The 16562-nt window shown below is 40.0% G+C and overlaps 1 protein-coding gene across 5 annotated transcripts in view; it reads right to left on the bottom strand.

The window, feature by feature from the left end:
• The window catches only part of LOC139964576 (epidermal growth factor receptor-like), a 168327-nt gene that overhangs the window by 9222 nt on the left and 142543 nt on the right, over window positions 1-16562 (bottom strand). For 4 of the 5 annotated variants that reach the window (XM_071966281.1, XM_071966278.1, XM_071966279.1 and 1 more), the window contains 9 exons: window positions 15981-16193; window positions 15611-15796; window positions 14910-15065; window positions 12603-12678; window positions 12153-12299; window positions 11836-11933; window positions 10265-10450; window positions 9509-9689; window positions 5529-5615 (listed from right to left, as the gene is read on the bottom strand). In XM_071966281.1, coding sequence (XP_071822382.1) covers window positions 5529-5615; window positions 9509-9689; window positions 10265-10450; window positions 11836-11933; window positions 12153-12299; window positions 12603-12678; window positions 14910-15065; window positions 15611-15796; window positions 15981-16193 — 1330 coding nt within the window. The remainder of the gene's footprint in view (window positions 1-5528; window positions 5616-9508; window positions 9690-10264; window positions 10451-11835; window positions 11934-12152; window positions 12300-12602; window positions 12679-14909; window positions 15066-15610; window positions 15797-15980; window positions 16194-16562) is intronic. The other variant, XM_071966280.1, reaches the window with a different exon arrangement.

Raw genomic sequence — 16562 nt, 5'->3', positions numbered from 1 at the left:
ACCCTATCATTGCTTAGATTGGAGACGTTTCAAGTTACAGCCCCTTCCTCTCTCCACCCTATCATTGCTTAGATTGGAGACGGTCATTTCAAGTTACAGCCCCTTCCTCTCTCCACCCTACCATTGCTAAGATTGGAGACGGTCATTTCAAGTTACAGCCCCTTCCTTTCTCCACCCTCTCATTGCTAAGATTGGACATGGTCATTTCAAGTAACAGCCCCTTCCTCTTTCCACCCTATCATTGCTAAGATTGGACATGGTCATTTCAAGTTACAGCCCCTTCCTCTTTCCACCCTATCATTGCTAAGATTGGACATGGTCATTTCAAGTTACAGCCCCTTCCTCTTTCCACCCTATCATTTGCTAAGATTGGACATGGTCATTTCAAGTAACAGCCCCTTCCTCTTTCCACCCTCTCATTGCTAAGATTGGAGATGATCGTTTCAAGTTACAGCCCCTTCCTCTTTCCACCCTCTCATTGCTTAGATTGGAGACGGTCGTTTCAAGTTACAGCCCCTTCCTCTCTCCACCCTATCATTGCTTAGATTGGAGATGGTCGTTTCAAGTAACAGCCCCTTCCTCTTTCCACCCTATCATTGCTTAGATTGGAGACAGTCATTTCAAGTTACAGCCCTTCCTCTCTCCACCCTATCATTGCTTAGATTGGAGATGGTCGTTTCAAGTAACAGCCCCTTCCTCTTTCCACCCTATCATTGCTTAGATTGGAGACGGTCATTTCAAGTTACAGCCCCTTCCTCTCTCCACCCTATCATTGCTAAGATTGGACATGGTCATTTCAAGTTACAGCCCCTTCCTCTCTCCACCCTCTCATTGCTTAGATTGGACATGGTCGTTTCAAGTTACAGCCCCTTCCTCTCTCCACCCTCTCATTGCTTAGATTGGAGACAGTCATTTCAAGTTACATCCCTTCCTCTCTCCACCCTATCATTGCTTAGATTGGAGATGGTCGTTTCAAGTAACAGCCCCTTCCTCTTTCCACCCTATCATTGCTTAGATTGGAGACGGTCATTTCAAGTTACAGCCCCTTCCTCTCTCCACCCTATCATTGCTTAGATTGGAGACGTTTCAAGTAACAGCCCCTTCCTCTCTCCACCCTATCATTGCTTAGATTGGAGACGGTCATTTCAAGTTACAGCCCCTTCCTTTCTCCACCCTCTCATTGCTAAGATTGGACATGGTCATTTCAAGTAACAGCCCCTTCCTCTTTCCACCCTATCATTGCTAAGATTGGACATGGTCATTTCAAGTTACAGCCCCTTCCTCTTTCCACCCTATCATTGCTAAGATTGGACATGGTCATTTCAAGTAGCAGCCCCTTCCTCTTTCCACCCTATCATTTGCTAAGATTGGACATGGTCATTTCAAGTAACAGCCCCTTCCTCTTTCCACCCTCTCATTGCTTAGATTGGAGATGGTCGTTTCAAGTTACAGCCCCTTCCCCTTTCCACCCTCTCATTGCTTAGATTGGAGATGGTCGTTTCAAGTAACAGCCCCTTCCTCTTTCCACCCTATCATTGCTTAGATTGGAGACGGTCATTTCAAGTTACAGCCCTTCCTCTCTCCACCCTATCATTGCTTAGATTGGAGACGGTCATTTCAAGTAACAGCCCCTTCCTCTCTCCACCCTATCATTGCTAAGATTAGACATGGTCATTTCAAGTTACAGCCCCTTCCTCTCTCCACCCTCTCATTGCTTAGATTGGACATGGTCGTTTCAAGTTACAGCCCCTTCCTCTCTCCACCCTCTCATTGCTAAGATTGGGGAGGGTCATTTCAAGTTACAGCCCCTTCTTCTTTCCACCCTATCATTGCTTAGATTGGAGATGGTTGTTTCAAGTAACAGCCCCTTCCTCTTTCCACCCTATCATTGCTTAGATTGGAGACGTTTCAAGTTACAGCCCCTTCCTCTCTCCACCCTATCATTGCTTAGATTGGAGACGTTTCAAGTTACAGCCCCTTCCTCTCTCCACCCTATCATTGCTTAGATTGGAGACAGTCATTTCAAGTTACAGCCCCTTCCTCTCTCCACCCTACCATTGCTAAGATTGGAGACGGTCATTTCAAGTTACAGCCCCTTCCTTTCTCCACCCTCTCATTGCTAAGATTGGACATGGTCATTTCAAGTAACAGCCCCTTCCTCTTTCCACCCTATCATTGCTAAGATTGGACATGGTCATTTCAAGTTACAGCCCCTTCCTCTTTCCACCCTATCATTGCTAAGATTGGACATGGTCATTTCAAGTAACAGCCCCTTCCTCTTTCCACCCTATCATTTGCTAAGATTGGACATGGTCATTTCAAGTAACAGCCCCTTCCTCTTTCCACCCTCTCATTGCTAAGATTGGAGATGATCGTTTCAAGTTACAGCCCCTTCCTCTTTCCACCCTCTCATTGCTTAGATTGGAGACGGTCGTTTCAAGTTACAGCCCCTTCCTCTCTCCACCCTATCATTGCTTAGATTGGAGATGGTCGTTTCAAGTAACAGCCCCTTCCTCTTTCCACCCTATCATTGCTTAGATTGGAGACAGTCATTTCAAGTTACAGCCCCTTCCTCTCTCCACCCTATCATTGCTTAGATTGGAGATGGTCGTTTCAAGTAACAGCCCCTTCCTCTTTCCACCCTATCATTGCTTAGATTGGAGACGGTCATTTCAAGTTACAGCCCCTTCCTCTCTCCACCCTATCATTGCTAAGATTGGACATGGTCATTTCAAGTTACAGCCCCTTCCTCTCTCCACCCTCTCATTGCTTAGATTGGACATGGTCGTTTCAAGTTACAGCCCCTTCCTCTCTCCACCCTCTCATTGCTTAGATTGGAGACAGTCATTTCAAGTTACAGCCCTTCCTCTCTCCACCCTATCATTGCTTAGATTGGAGATGGTCGTTTCAAGTAACAGCCCCTTCCTCTTTCCACCCTATCATTGCTTAGATTGGAGACGGTCATTTCAAGTTACAGCCCTTCCTCTCTCCACCCTATCATTGCTTAGATTGGAGACGGTCATTTCAAGTAACAGCCCCTTCCTCTCTCCACCCTATCATTGCTAAGATTGGACATGGTCATTTCAAGTTACAGCCCCTTCCTCTCTCCACCCTCTCATTGCTTAGATTGGACATGGTCGTTTCAAGTTACAGCCCCTTCCTCTCTCCACCCTCTCATTGCTAAGATTGGGGAGGGTCATTTCAAGTTACAGCCCCTTCTTCTTTCCACCCTATCATTGCTTAGATTGGAGATGGTTGTTTCAAGTAACAGCCCCTTCCTCTTTCCACCCTATCATTGCTTAGATTAGAGATGTTTCAAGTTACAGCCCCTTCCTCTCTCCACCCTATCATTGCTAAGATTGGAGACGTTTCAAGTTACAGCCCCTTCCTCTCTCCACCCTATCATTGCTTAGATTGGAGACAGTCATTTCAAGTTACAGCCCCTTCCTCTCTCCACCCTACCATTGCTAAGATTGGAGACGGTCATTTCAAGTTACAGCCCCTTCCTTTCTCCACCCTCTCATTGCTAAGATTGGACATGGTCATTTCAAGTAACAGCCCCTTCCTCTTTCCACCCTATCATTGCTAAGATTGGACATGGTCATTTCAAGTTACAGCCCCTTCCTCTTTCCACCCTATCATTGCTAAGATTGGACATGGTCATTTCAAGTAACAGCCCCTTCCTCTTTCCACCCTATCATTTGCTAAGATTGGACATGGTCATTTCAAGTAACAGCCCCTTCCTCTTTCCACCCTCTCATTGCTAAGATTGGAGATGATCGTTTCAAGTTACAGCCCCTTCCTCTTTCCACCCTCTCATTGCTTAGATTGGAGACGGTCGTTTCAAGTTACAGCCCCTTCCTCTCTCCACCCTATCATTGCTTAGATTGGAGATGGTCGTTTCAAGTAACAGCCCCTTCCTCTTTCCACCCTATCATTGCTTAGATTGGAGACAGTCATTTCAAGTTACAGCCCCTTCCTCTCTCCACCCTATCATTGCTTAGATTGGAGATGGTCGTTTCAAGTAACAGCCCCTTCCTCTTTCCACCCTATCATTGCTTAGATTGGAGACGGTCATTTCAAGTTACAGCCCCTTCCTCTCTCCACCCTATCATTGCTAAGATTGGACATGGTCATTTCAAGTTACAGCCCCTTCCTCTCTCCACCCTCTCATTGCTTAGATTGGACATGGTCGTTTCAAGTTACAGCCCCTTCCTCTCTCCACCCTCTCATTGCTTAGATTGGAGACAGTCATTTCAAGTTACAGCCCTTCCTCTCTCCACCCTATCATTGCTTAGATTGGAGATGGTCGTTTCAAGTAACAGCCCCTTCCTCTTTCCACCCTATCATTGCTTAGATTGGAGACGGTCATTTCAAGTTACAGCCCCTTCCTCTCTCCACCCTATCATTGCTTAGATTGGAGACGGTCATTTCAAGTTACAGCCCCTTCCTCTCTCCACCCTATCATTGCTTAGATTGGAGACGGTCATTTCAAGTTACAGCCCCTTCCTCTCTCCACCCTACCATTGCTAAGATTGGAGACGGTCATTTCAAGTTACAGCCCCTTCCTTTCTCCACCCTCTCATTGCTAAGATTGGACATGGTCATTTCAAGTAACAGCCCCTTCCTCTTTCCACCCTATCATTGCTAAGATTGGACATGGTCATTTCAAGTTACAGCCCCTTCCTCTTTCCACCCTATCATTGCTAAGATTGGACATGGTCATTTCAAGTAACAGCCCCTTCCTCTTTCCACCCTATCATTTGCTAAGATTGGACATGGTCAATTCAAGTAACAGCCCCTTCCTCTTTCCACCCTCTCATTGCTAAGATTGGAGATGATCGTTTCAAGTTACAGCCCCTTCCTCTTTCCACCCTCTCATTGCTTAGATTGGAGACGGTCGTTTCAAGTTACAGCCCCTTCCTCTTTCCACCCTCTCATTGCTTAGATTGGAGACGGTCGTTTCAAGTTACAGCCCCTTCCTCTCTCCACCCTATCATTGCTTAGATTGGAGATGGTCGTTTCAAGTAACAGCCCCTTCCTCTTTCCACCCTATCATTGCTTAGATTGGAGACGGTCATTTCAAGTTACAGCCCCTTTCTCTCTCCACCCTATCATTGCTAAGATTGGACATGGTCATTTCAAGTTACAGCCCCTTCCTCTCTCCACCCTCTCATTGCTTAGATTGGACATGGTCGTTTCAAGTTACAGCCCCTTTCTCTCTCCACCCTCTCATTGCTAAGATTGGGGAGGGTCATTTCAAGTTACAGCCCCTTCTTCTTTCCACCCTATCATTGCTTAGATTGGAGACGGTCATTTCAAGTTACAGCCCCTTCCTCTTTCCACCCTATCATTGCTAGTATTGGGGATGATCAGTTAAATTTACTACCCCTTTCTGTCTCCTCCAACTCATTGCTATTATTGGGGACAATCATTTCAAGTTACCCCCTCTCCCTTTCTCAGTCCACTCATTGCTAGGGTACTTCATCACCTCATTGATTGTTTTGCTGGTTTAACTGGCTTCTTACCTTTTTCAAGCTCATCAGTGAGTAGTGGCTGATATGCATCTTGCACCCCGACATCTGGGGTGAGGTACTCGTCGTTATTAGCATCCCCTGCACCCGCAAAGAATTAAAAGCATACATTTCAAGCAAGGAAGCGTTTGAGTGAAGGAAATGAAAGAAAGCATTCTGCTTATTCTAGACTAGCAAATAAATTATAAAGTAAGTCAATAAATAATTGAACTGCAGTTCTTTTCAGAAAGGATAGTTAGCATGAGACACTATAAGTGACAAACAGGTGAATAGTTTGCTGGAAGGATTTAATAACAACAGATATGCCAAAAAAACATAGAAAGGCAAAATATAGTTGTTAAACAAAGACAAAGTTTCATTATCCTGAGACATGAGTCATTGCAAAAAGACAATGCAGTGTGAAAGATTGAAAATACAAAACATTTTTTCACTCTTCACACTTCACTCTTTCACACTTCAACACATTGTCCAAATTTAAAATACAAAGAGTAGGCTCAAAGATCCATACAACACAAAAACAGAGTAGGCTCAAAGATCCATACAACACAAAAACAGAGTAGGCTCAAAGATCCATACAACACAAAAACAGAGTAGGCTCAAAGATCCACTGAGTATACTAAGTGTGTGCTCTGAGTGTACTGTGTTTTCTGACTGTACTATTTTACACTGAGTATACTAAGTGTGTGCTGAGTGTACTGTGTTTTCTGGATGTATTAAGTTTACACTGAGTACTAAGTGTGTGCTGAGTGTACTGTGTTTTCTGGGTGTATTAAGTTTACACTGAGTATACTAAGTGTGTGCTTAGTGAACTGTGTTTTCTGGGTGTATTAAGTTTACACTGAGTACTAAGTGTGTGCTGAGTGTACTGTGTTTTCTGGGTGTTCTAAGTTAACACTGAGTATACTAAGTGTGTGCTCTGAGTGTACTGTGTTTTCTGACTGTACTATTTTACACTGAGTATACTAAGTGTGTGCTGAGTGTACTGTGTTTTCTGGATGTATTAAGCTTACACTGAGTACTAAGTGTGTGCTGAGTGTACTGTGTTTTCTGGGTGTTCTAAGTTAACACTGAGTATACTAAGTGTGTGCTGAGTGTACTGTGTTTTCTGGGTGTTCTAAGTTTACACTGAGTATACTACGTGTGTGTGCTGAGTGTACTGTGTTTTCTGGATGTATTAAGTTTACACTGAGTATATTAAGTGTGTGCTGAGTGTACTGTGTTTTCTGAGTGTACTGAGTTTACACTAAGTATACTAAGTGTGTGCTGAGGGTACTGTGTTTTCTGGGTGTTCTAAGTTTACACTGAGTATACTAAGTGTGTGCTGAGTGTACTGTGTTTTCTGGGTGTTCTAAGTTAACACTGAGTATACTAAGTGTGTGCTGAGTGTACTGTGTTTTCTGGGTGTATTAAGTTTACACTGAGTGTACTAAGTGTGTGCTGAGTGTACTGTGTTTTCTGGGTGTATTAAGTTTGCATTGAGTATACTAAGTGTGTGCTGAGTGTACTGTGTTTTCTGGGTGTACTGAGTTTACACTAAGTATACTAACTGTGTGCTGAGTGTACTGTGTTTTCTGGGTGTACTGAGTTTACACTGAGTATACTAAGTGTGTGCTGAGTGTACTGTGTTTTCTGGGTGTTCTAAGTTAACACTGAGTATACTAAGTGTGCTGAGTGTACTGTGTTTTCTGGGTGTATTAAGTTTACACTGAGTATATTAAGTGTGTGCTTAGTGTACTGTGTTTTCTGAGTGTACTAAGTTTACACTAAGTATACTAAGCGTGTGCTGAGGGTACTGTGTTTTCTAGATGTATTAAGTTTACACTGAGTATATTAAGTGTGTGCTTAGTGTACTGTGTTTTCTGAGTGTACTAAGTTTACACTAAGTATACTAAGCGTGTGCTGAGTGTACTGTGTTTTCTGGTTGTATTAAGTTTACACTGAGTATATTAAGTGTGTGCTTAGTGTACTGTGTTTTCTGAGTGTACTGAGTTTACACTGAGTATACTAACTGTGTGCTGAGTGAACTGTGTTTTCTGGGTGTTCTAAGTTTACACTGAGTAAACTAACTGTGTGCTTAGTGAACTGTGTTTTCTGGGTGTACTAAGTTTACACTGAGTATATTTAGTGTGTGCTTAGTGTACTGTTTTCTGAGTGTACTAAGTTTACACTAAGTATACTAAGCGTGTGCTGAGGGTACTGTGTTTTCTGGGTGTTCTAAGTTAACACTGAGTATACTAAGTGTGTGCTGAGTGTACTGTGTTTTCTGTAGTGTTTACATGGGTCCAAAAATCGGGAACCGGGTACCCGAGAGCCGTTACCCGTCGGGTATCCGGGTACCAGGGAAAAATTGTTTACTCTCGTGTTTCACGATTTTCAAGAAATTACATATTGGATGCTATTATAAATGAAGTATTTTCTCTACTGACAATGTTTTCATGTTCAAAAACGTATGTGTAAGGTAAGGTATAAAACCTTCCTCAATAATTTCTATATGCTTTTTTTCTGTCATAAACTTGTTAATTACTTAATATAATTATTAATTAACATTACTACTAATTAGAAGTAATGTTGTTAACATCGCACTGCCGCCGCTGCTTATGCAGGCTCTCCACGTCTATTGGATCACACCATAAAAATATCCAAGTTAGCTCCTAAACAGTTTTTACTACTACTATCTATTATGCAGGCCCAGGGTTCGCATTAGCCGCGAGATTACGGGATTCGCCCAATTTGATCGCATTTGGAATACACGATTTGTAAAATGCCACTTGCGATTATTATTTTTTATTTATCCCGTCTATGATCCATAAACATGTCGTAAAATTCCTTGTCAGCCTTTCCTTCTATGAAATAAACGAATGAATTAATAATCATTTCTTCCACATGGTAGCCTAACACCACACTAAGTCAATGCATGAGAAATCTAGCTAAACCTAACAATCTTTTTATTCGCTGAAATTGTGACGCAGTTATAAGATATCCATGGTACACATTCATTATTGCTGTTATGTTCGACCACGTGGTTGCCTAACACCACACTAAGTAAATGGGGTAATCTAGCAAAGCCATTTGTTTATTAGCTGAAATTGTGACGCAGTTATAAGATATCCATGGAATAGTTTCGTTATTGCTGTTATCTTCAACCACATGGTAGCCTAACAACACACTGAGTCAATGGGAATGGGAAATCTGCCTAACCATCGGTTTGCATATATTTTTTTTTAAATCACACTGCCTAGGATTCAATTATAAATTAGGACCCGGGTAGTATCGCGTCGGGGGGGGGGGGGGTACCTTCGTTATTGCTGTTACCTTCGACCACATATGTTAGCCTAACACCACACTAAGTCAATGGGAAATATGCCTAACCGTAGGTTTGCATTTTTTTTTTTTTTTTAAATCACACTTTGCGTAGAATTTGGGTAATAAATTAGGAACCGGGTAGTATGCGTCGGGTGGGTACCCGGATAACCCGTGCAAACACTAGTTTTCTGGGTGTTCTAAGTTTACACTAAGTATACTAAGTGTGTGCTGAGTGTACCTTTTGTTCAGAATGTATTATTTTGAGTTTAGTGTGTTCTATTTTGGTCTGAACATAAATTTTGCACTGAGTGTCCTTAGTTCACACTGAGTGTACTAAGTTTGCACTGAGTGTTTTATTTTGTTTGAGTGTACAAAATTTGTTCTAAAGGTACTATAATCTTCTGAGCACACTTTTTTGTTTACATAAAAATGTTGTCAACTTTGTTCAAGCTCTACAAGCTCTGTTATCTGTTAGTAAGATCACTTGAAGCAATTAATGAACATAAAGTAGTCCTACTTTGTTAAGAGATTTTAACTTTACAGCAGAGGTAGGAAGCTTTAGTTGTTTTCTCTCTTAAAATTGTTTGATAAAATTTGTAAGAGATTGTTTTGATTGAGCAAGCAGACATTTTTTGACATTACAAAACCTGCTTTCTGATGAGTGGACTCACCTTCAGCACTGCCATTGCTCCTCTGACTTTCATATTGCTGTTTTGCCACAATGGGATCTTGGCTGTAGCGGGTCAAAGTACTGTCCTTGCGTGAGTTTCTACCCGGTATGCCGTTGGCACCAGGAGAAGCTGGCAAAAAGGGTGAAGCAGCAGTAATTGCTGCTGCTGGCGGGGGATTGTTCTGATAAAATACAAAATAAAGAACAGTTTGTACTTGATTGAATAATTACAAACTCTGTCAATTGTTTCTGGCTCAATATTCTTGTCCATCAGTTGGTGAGTAGATTCTAGTGAATATCAATGACAACTTCAGCCCCAGTTCTAATATGCAAAGAAGGTGAGTTCATCCACCAAGAAGGTGTGGTAGGTGTACACTGAGTGTTGATATGTTGCTAAGTAAGGAATGTCAAGATTTTAACCATCTGTGGTAACAACATAGTTTTCATCCAAGTATACCATCACAAGACAAGTTAGAATGCACACAAAGCCAGATGCATTGAACATTCAAGTACTTCTTCCTAAAAATGGTTAATTTGCATCATTTAATCAGATATTTCACATATTTATGAATATAATTCAAACCAAAAGAAACCTCTTTTATGGTGATACCTATATAATTGAATTCACATTTGAAGTTCACAATGAATGCATGAATGCAATTTACAAGAACACCATGATCATCAACATGGAGTGAGATCAATTGCAAATGTTTGGAATAGTTTTTGCCACTCTTTGTTGCTGAAATATTTTCATTACCTGTGGAAAGGCAAAGCCTTGTGAAGGTTGGTAAGTGTAATTCTCTTTCATCTGACCCATGGGTTGCAAGTATTCATCAGCATCCATCAAGAGTTCTGGAGCAGCGCCCTCCATGCCTTCACTAATCAGGCTCTTATAGAAATCAGAGGGATTGGGACTTGGTAGAGCATCAGATTCAGAGTCGTGCTATTTGAGAAAAAAGAAGATTTCAAATCCACAGATAACCAACTAAATCTGTACTGCAAAATTTCAGTCTTGCTATAAATTTGAAAGACATTCAAGATAATGGTGAAACTGGAGAATGGTTCAATGGATCCCCAATGGTTTAGAGAATTGTTCACTGGCACAACTGAAGCCCTATGCATGTAATTATCTCTCATATATGAATAAATTATTCAAAGAATTACCATTCAAATGTGTTATTTTTACCTCCACTGTTGTTCAGACCACCAAATGAGCATCCAACCATGGAGAATGTACTGCAGCATCTCACTTCTTAACTACAGAGGAGACTTCATATTCAGTATCACTGCTCTGCAGCCATGACACTCTCTTAGTTATAGAGGCGTCCTAATAGTCAGTGTCACTGCTCTGCAGCCATGACACTCTCTTAGCTATAGAGGAGTCCTCATATTCAGTATCACTGCTCTGCAGCCACGAAACTTTCTTAATTATAGAGGAGTCCTCATATTCCGAATCACTGCTCTGCAGCCATGACACTTTCTTAACTATAGAGGAGACTTCATATTCAGTATCACTGCTCTGCAGCCATGACACTTTCTTAATTATAGAGGAGTCCTCATATTCAGTATCACTGCTCTGCAGCCATGACACTTTCTTAATTATACAGGAGTCCTCATATTCAGTATCACTGCTCTGCAGCCATGACACTTTCTTAATTATAGAGGAGTCCTCATATTCAGTATCTCTGCTCTGCAACCATGACACTTTCTTAACTTTAGAGGAGACTTCATATTCAGTATCACTGCTCTGCAGCCATGACATTTTCTTAATTATAGAGGAGTCCTAATAGTCAGTATCACTGCTCTGCAGCCATGACACTTTCTTAATGATACAGGAGTCCTCATATTCAGTATCACTGCTCTGCAACCATGACACTTTCTTAACTATAGAGGAGACTTCATATTCAGTATCAATGCTCTGCAACCATGACACTTTCTTAATTATAGAGGAGACTTCATATTCAGTATCACTGCTCTGCAGCCATGACACTTTCTTAATTATAGAGGAGTCCTCATATTCAGTACCACTGCTCTGCAGCCATGACACTTTCTTAACTATAGAGGAGACTTCATATTCAGTATCACTGCTCTGCAGCCATGACACTTTCTTAATTATAGAGGAGACTTCATATTCAGTATCACTGCCCTGCAACCTTGACACTTTCTTAATTATAGAGGAGTCCTCATATTCAGTATCACTGCTCTGCAGCCATGACAAACAAGCCTAAAACCCCCACCCCAAGTTTCCCACACTACAAGACCAGATATTTATACTATATGAATTTAAGTGTAGTATTACAAGTGTCTACAACTGTCCCTTTTACTGACCTGGACTACCAGATATCTCTGAGGGTCTTGAAGCATGTTCATCAATTCATCAGAAAGCTGCTGGAATGATGGCCTGCTGTTTTCATCTTCTAACCAACCTAAAAATAAACCATCAACAAATTAGTTGGGAAAAATAGAAAAAGAACCCATTATTCTACTTGTATATGTTAAAGGGGAACAAATTAGCTTGTTAAAGTAATTTGTTTCCCGGAAGCTTCAAAACTCTGCCCTTGGCTTCCTTTATATGTATTGTTTTACTACTTTGTTTAAACATTGTAATCATAATTCCATGACATAAATAATTAAGATCAACTTACATTTAACCATCAACATATAAACATCAATTGTACAGATTGGTGGCTGTTGAAGTCGCTCTCCTTTCACCAATAGTTCTGGGACGTCCCTGGCTTTGACACCATCGTAAGGCTTACCACCGAAAGTCATTATTTCCCACAGAGTTACACCTGAAAATGAAAAGAGACTTTCAGGATTGAAGTTATTAAAAACAAGAAAACACTACAAAATGAAATCTTACTGAGGAATATAATTCCCAAAGAATGATGCTACCACCACTTTCTGCACATGTCTTCTGCACAGCATTGTCATCTTTTGCAAATATGCTACCCCCCTCCCCCCCCCTCCTCAAAGAAAACAAAATACAAGCCCTATGCATGTAACAGCTTGGATCAAGTCAACTGAATAAAATAGCTTAACCAAGGTATGGCCTCAATGGTAATAGACAATCTACCTTCATTAGATATACTCACCAAAGCTCCAAACATCACTTTTGTGAGAAAACCTTCTGTACTGAATACTTTCCAGGGCCAACCACTTAATGGGCATCTGTTAAGAAATACACCAAAAGGAGAAATCATCAAATAGCCAAAAAGATCTTAATTTAATCAATTAGAAAATCAGCTCTGCCATCAACCATCCCTTTACTAATGAATGGGAATTACATGACATTATTTATAAACTATGAAATATTTTCACAACCTGCCAGAGCCACAGTGATCTAGTATAAATCACTGAGGATTTGGCCAAGTTTGAAACCATTTGAGATAGCCTGTTGACCCCTTGACCCAAGTTTGAGACCATTAGAGATAACCTGTTGTCTCCTTGAGCTCAGAGTGTGAAAACTGATAAGGGAGAATTATGTGTGTTTAAAGCACCCAACAAAAAATATCAACACTTTGAAGCAGACTTCACTTCCTAGATGACTGTATAGCTATATGTTGAGAGCAAATGACCTTTGACCTCCACCAATTTCAATAGGTTCTTGTCCTCACCAAGCTGAATCTACATACCAAGTATGCAAAGATGTACTTTTGAGTTATGACGTTTACAATATTTTCAGACTTTGCCCCTGTCAACCCCAAATGACCTTTGAACTTCACAGAAAAGAATAGGCCTCTTGTACTCAATAGGACAGATCTACATACAAAGTTTTAAGTCCACCATAAACTTTTGGTGTTTACAAGCAGGTGTCACATGCACACACCAACACACCATCACATAGATTCATTTCACCTCCCACAAGGAATCAAAAATGGTTAACTTGTGCAGAAAAGGATGTGTATGGACCTGTTACAAGTGAAGTGGAATTGTTTAAATAAATGGCTGGTCATAACTTGGGCCCACAGAAAGATCTTAAAGCAGCTTGGAAATGATTGTCTAGTTTTCTATGTATCTTCACACTTGCTATTGTCACTCATGAACTTGCAAACTGTGCGAGACTCTGCCACTCACTCCTTGGATGAATTGTTTGCAAACAATAACAATAAATCCATTCAGCTTTAGACTTTAGTAATTAACTTTCGGACATTTCCGGAGCATAAACATTGAAGTGGGAAGCTTATCCATGATGCATATTGGCCAATCGTGCGAATCCAACGTGTGGCACTGAATGAAAAGTGTTGATGTGAGGCTTCCCTTAATGAATGAAAGCAGTTTATTCAATCAAAGTCAGTGTTTTGATCATATCTAACAAGCTTTCATTAAACAAAATAATCAATGAATAACTAATCCCTATATTTAGTTCATTCAATCATAGCTAGTGTTTGATCATATCTAATTAAGCTTTCATTAACAAAATAATCAACGAATAACTAATCCTATATTTGGTTATTCAATCATGCCAGTGTTTTGATCTTATGTAACAAGCTTTAGGTAACAAAACAACCAATGAATAGCTAATCCCTATATTTGGGAAATTCAATCATAGTGTTTTGATCATATCTCACATGTTTTAGGTAACAAAATTATCAACGAATAACTAATCCCTATATTTGGTTTATTCAATCATAGCCAGCTTTTTGAATATCTAACAAGCTTTAGGTAACAAAATAACCAATAAATAGCTTACCTATATTTGGGTGATTCAATCATAGTGTTTTGATCATATCTCACATGTTTTAGGTAACAAAATAACCAATAAATAGCTTACTTATATTTGGTTTATTCAATCATAGCCAGCTTTTTGAATATCTAACAAGCTTTAGGTAACAAAATAACCAATAAATAGCTTACCTATATTTGGTTTATTCAATCATAGTGTTTTGATCATATCTCACATGTTTAAGGTAACAAAATAACCAATAAATAGCTTACCTATATTTGGGTGATTCAATCATAGTGTTTTGATCATATCTAACATGTTTTAGGTAACAAAATAACCAATAAATAGCTAACTTATATTTGGGTGATTCAATCATAGTGGTTTGATCATATCTCACATGTTTTAGGTAACAAAATAACCAATAAATAGCTTACCTATATTTGGGTGGTTCAATCATAGTGTTTTGATCATATCTAACATGTTTTAGGTAACAAAATAACCAATAAATAGCTAATCCCTTATTTTTGGGTTATTCAATCATTGTGTTTTGATCGCATCTTACATGTTTTAGTTAACAAAATAACCAATAAATAGCTTACCTATATTTGGGTGATTCAATCATAGTGTTTTGATCATATCTTACATGTTTTAGGTAACAAAATAACCAATGAATAGCTAATCCCTATTTTTGGTTTCAACAACTTTTGGGCTTACAGTTATGGTGTAATCAGCTTACCTTTCCACCTTGGGCCTTGTACACGTTTTCATCAACATTCAGGAATTTCGCCAGCCCAAAGTCAGTGATTTTAACCTGCCCAGGTGTTTGTACCAGCACATTCCTGGCAGCTAAGTCGCGATGAATCAAGTGTTTCTCTTCCAAGTAAACCATGCCCTATAGAGAAAACAAAAAACATAAAACTTTTGCTTAAGAAGGAAATGCCATCTATGAAATGTATTGAAAGTCAACATGTTTCATATCTGCAATACAACACAGCATCATCAAAATAATATCTCTCACCAAAAAAAAAAGAAAAGAATTACTCTGAGTGTCATGAACTAGTATCAACAGTATGAATGTTGGGAATGAACTAAGTGACTGGGCCACACAAATTTGTGCCACATTGCTATGTAATATTAGAGCATAATATATGGATCATTTCATAGCAATAATTTGAAATACAAGGTCAATATTCAGTTCATTTGAAAGGCAGCTATCACTGTTATAACATGGCTGTTATTATTATTAATTTGAGGGTTATTCCAAGGACATTACCTAATATCCAGGGACACTTTTAATCCAAGGATGGCACATAAATACAGGGACTCTACCCAGAAATTAGTGACTTCTAGGAACCATACTTAATTATCACTTTTTCAACCCCCCCCCCACCAACTTTATCTCTTGTTGAAAGTGATGTAGCATCTACTAATTCATACCTCAGCAATCTGGTGACTCCACCTAAGAAGATGGTGTGATCCAATTTTCTCTTTATGCTGGCGGATATAATCCAGTAGTGCTCCTAATGGCATCAGTTGGGTTATCAGTGTGATCTCACCGGCCATGCAGACACACAGTAATCTTAATAGACATGGGTGATCTACAGATGCCATTACTTTGGCTTCCTAGAGGGAGAGAATGACAGATTCATAACTACACATTAATGTTAAGGTGGTGCATTCAAGTCAGTACTAATATTACACAGTCTAACATATTTGCAACACAAGTGGTAACCTTCAAACCTGTTGTCCAATGACTTTTAACTTCAAAAGGTTGGCACAGTGAGAAAAATGCTCTAAGAGTTCCTACCTCCAAGAATTCTTCAGCAGCCTGGCTGGAGACATCTCTCAAGATTTTGATGGCAACAGGAATACGAACTTTTGGCTCTCCATCAGGGATCCACAGTCCTTTGTAGACTGTTCCAAATGCACCAGAGCCAAGAACATTTCCACGTTTTAAATGTGTTTCCTTGATGATGGTAAGAATTGCCTGGTTAGGAGATACCCCACTGGGAGTCATTGGCTACAAAGGTGGAAAAAATGATTCCATTGTATTACCCTATAATAGTACTATTCAGATGCATCACTACTATAGTAGCATCCTACCTGTCGGCTAGTGTAGTACCAAGTACAGTTTGTATCTAGGCTGTGTGAAGATGACGAATACCTCCATGAGTGATGTATGTTGCTAACATATGGAACAATCCATACAATTACTGTTAGTTTAACACCCCTGTGCACATAAACTCAACAAGTTTACTGCCATTATGTCTTTCCAATATCAAAGAGAGAGACACCCTAAATTGAATGTCATCACATTCAACTGTTATTATTTGCTTACAATGATCATTTGGGGCAGTTATAAACATGATTCTTTTATTATTAATATATC

This window comes from Apostichopus japonicus, chromosome 23, assembly GCF_037975245.1.
Source record: "Apostichopus japonicus isolate 1M-3 chromosome 23, ASM3797524v1, whole genome shotgun sequence".
NCBI lineage: Eukaryota > Metazoa > Echinodermata > Holothuroidea > Aspidochirotida > Stichopodidae > Apostichopus > Apostichopus japonicus.
This window is presented reverse-complemented; position numbering and strand designations above follow the sequence as displayed.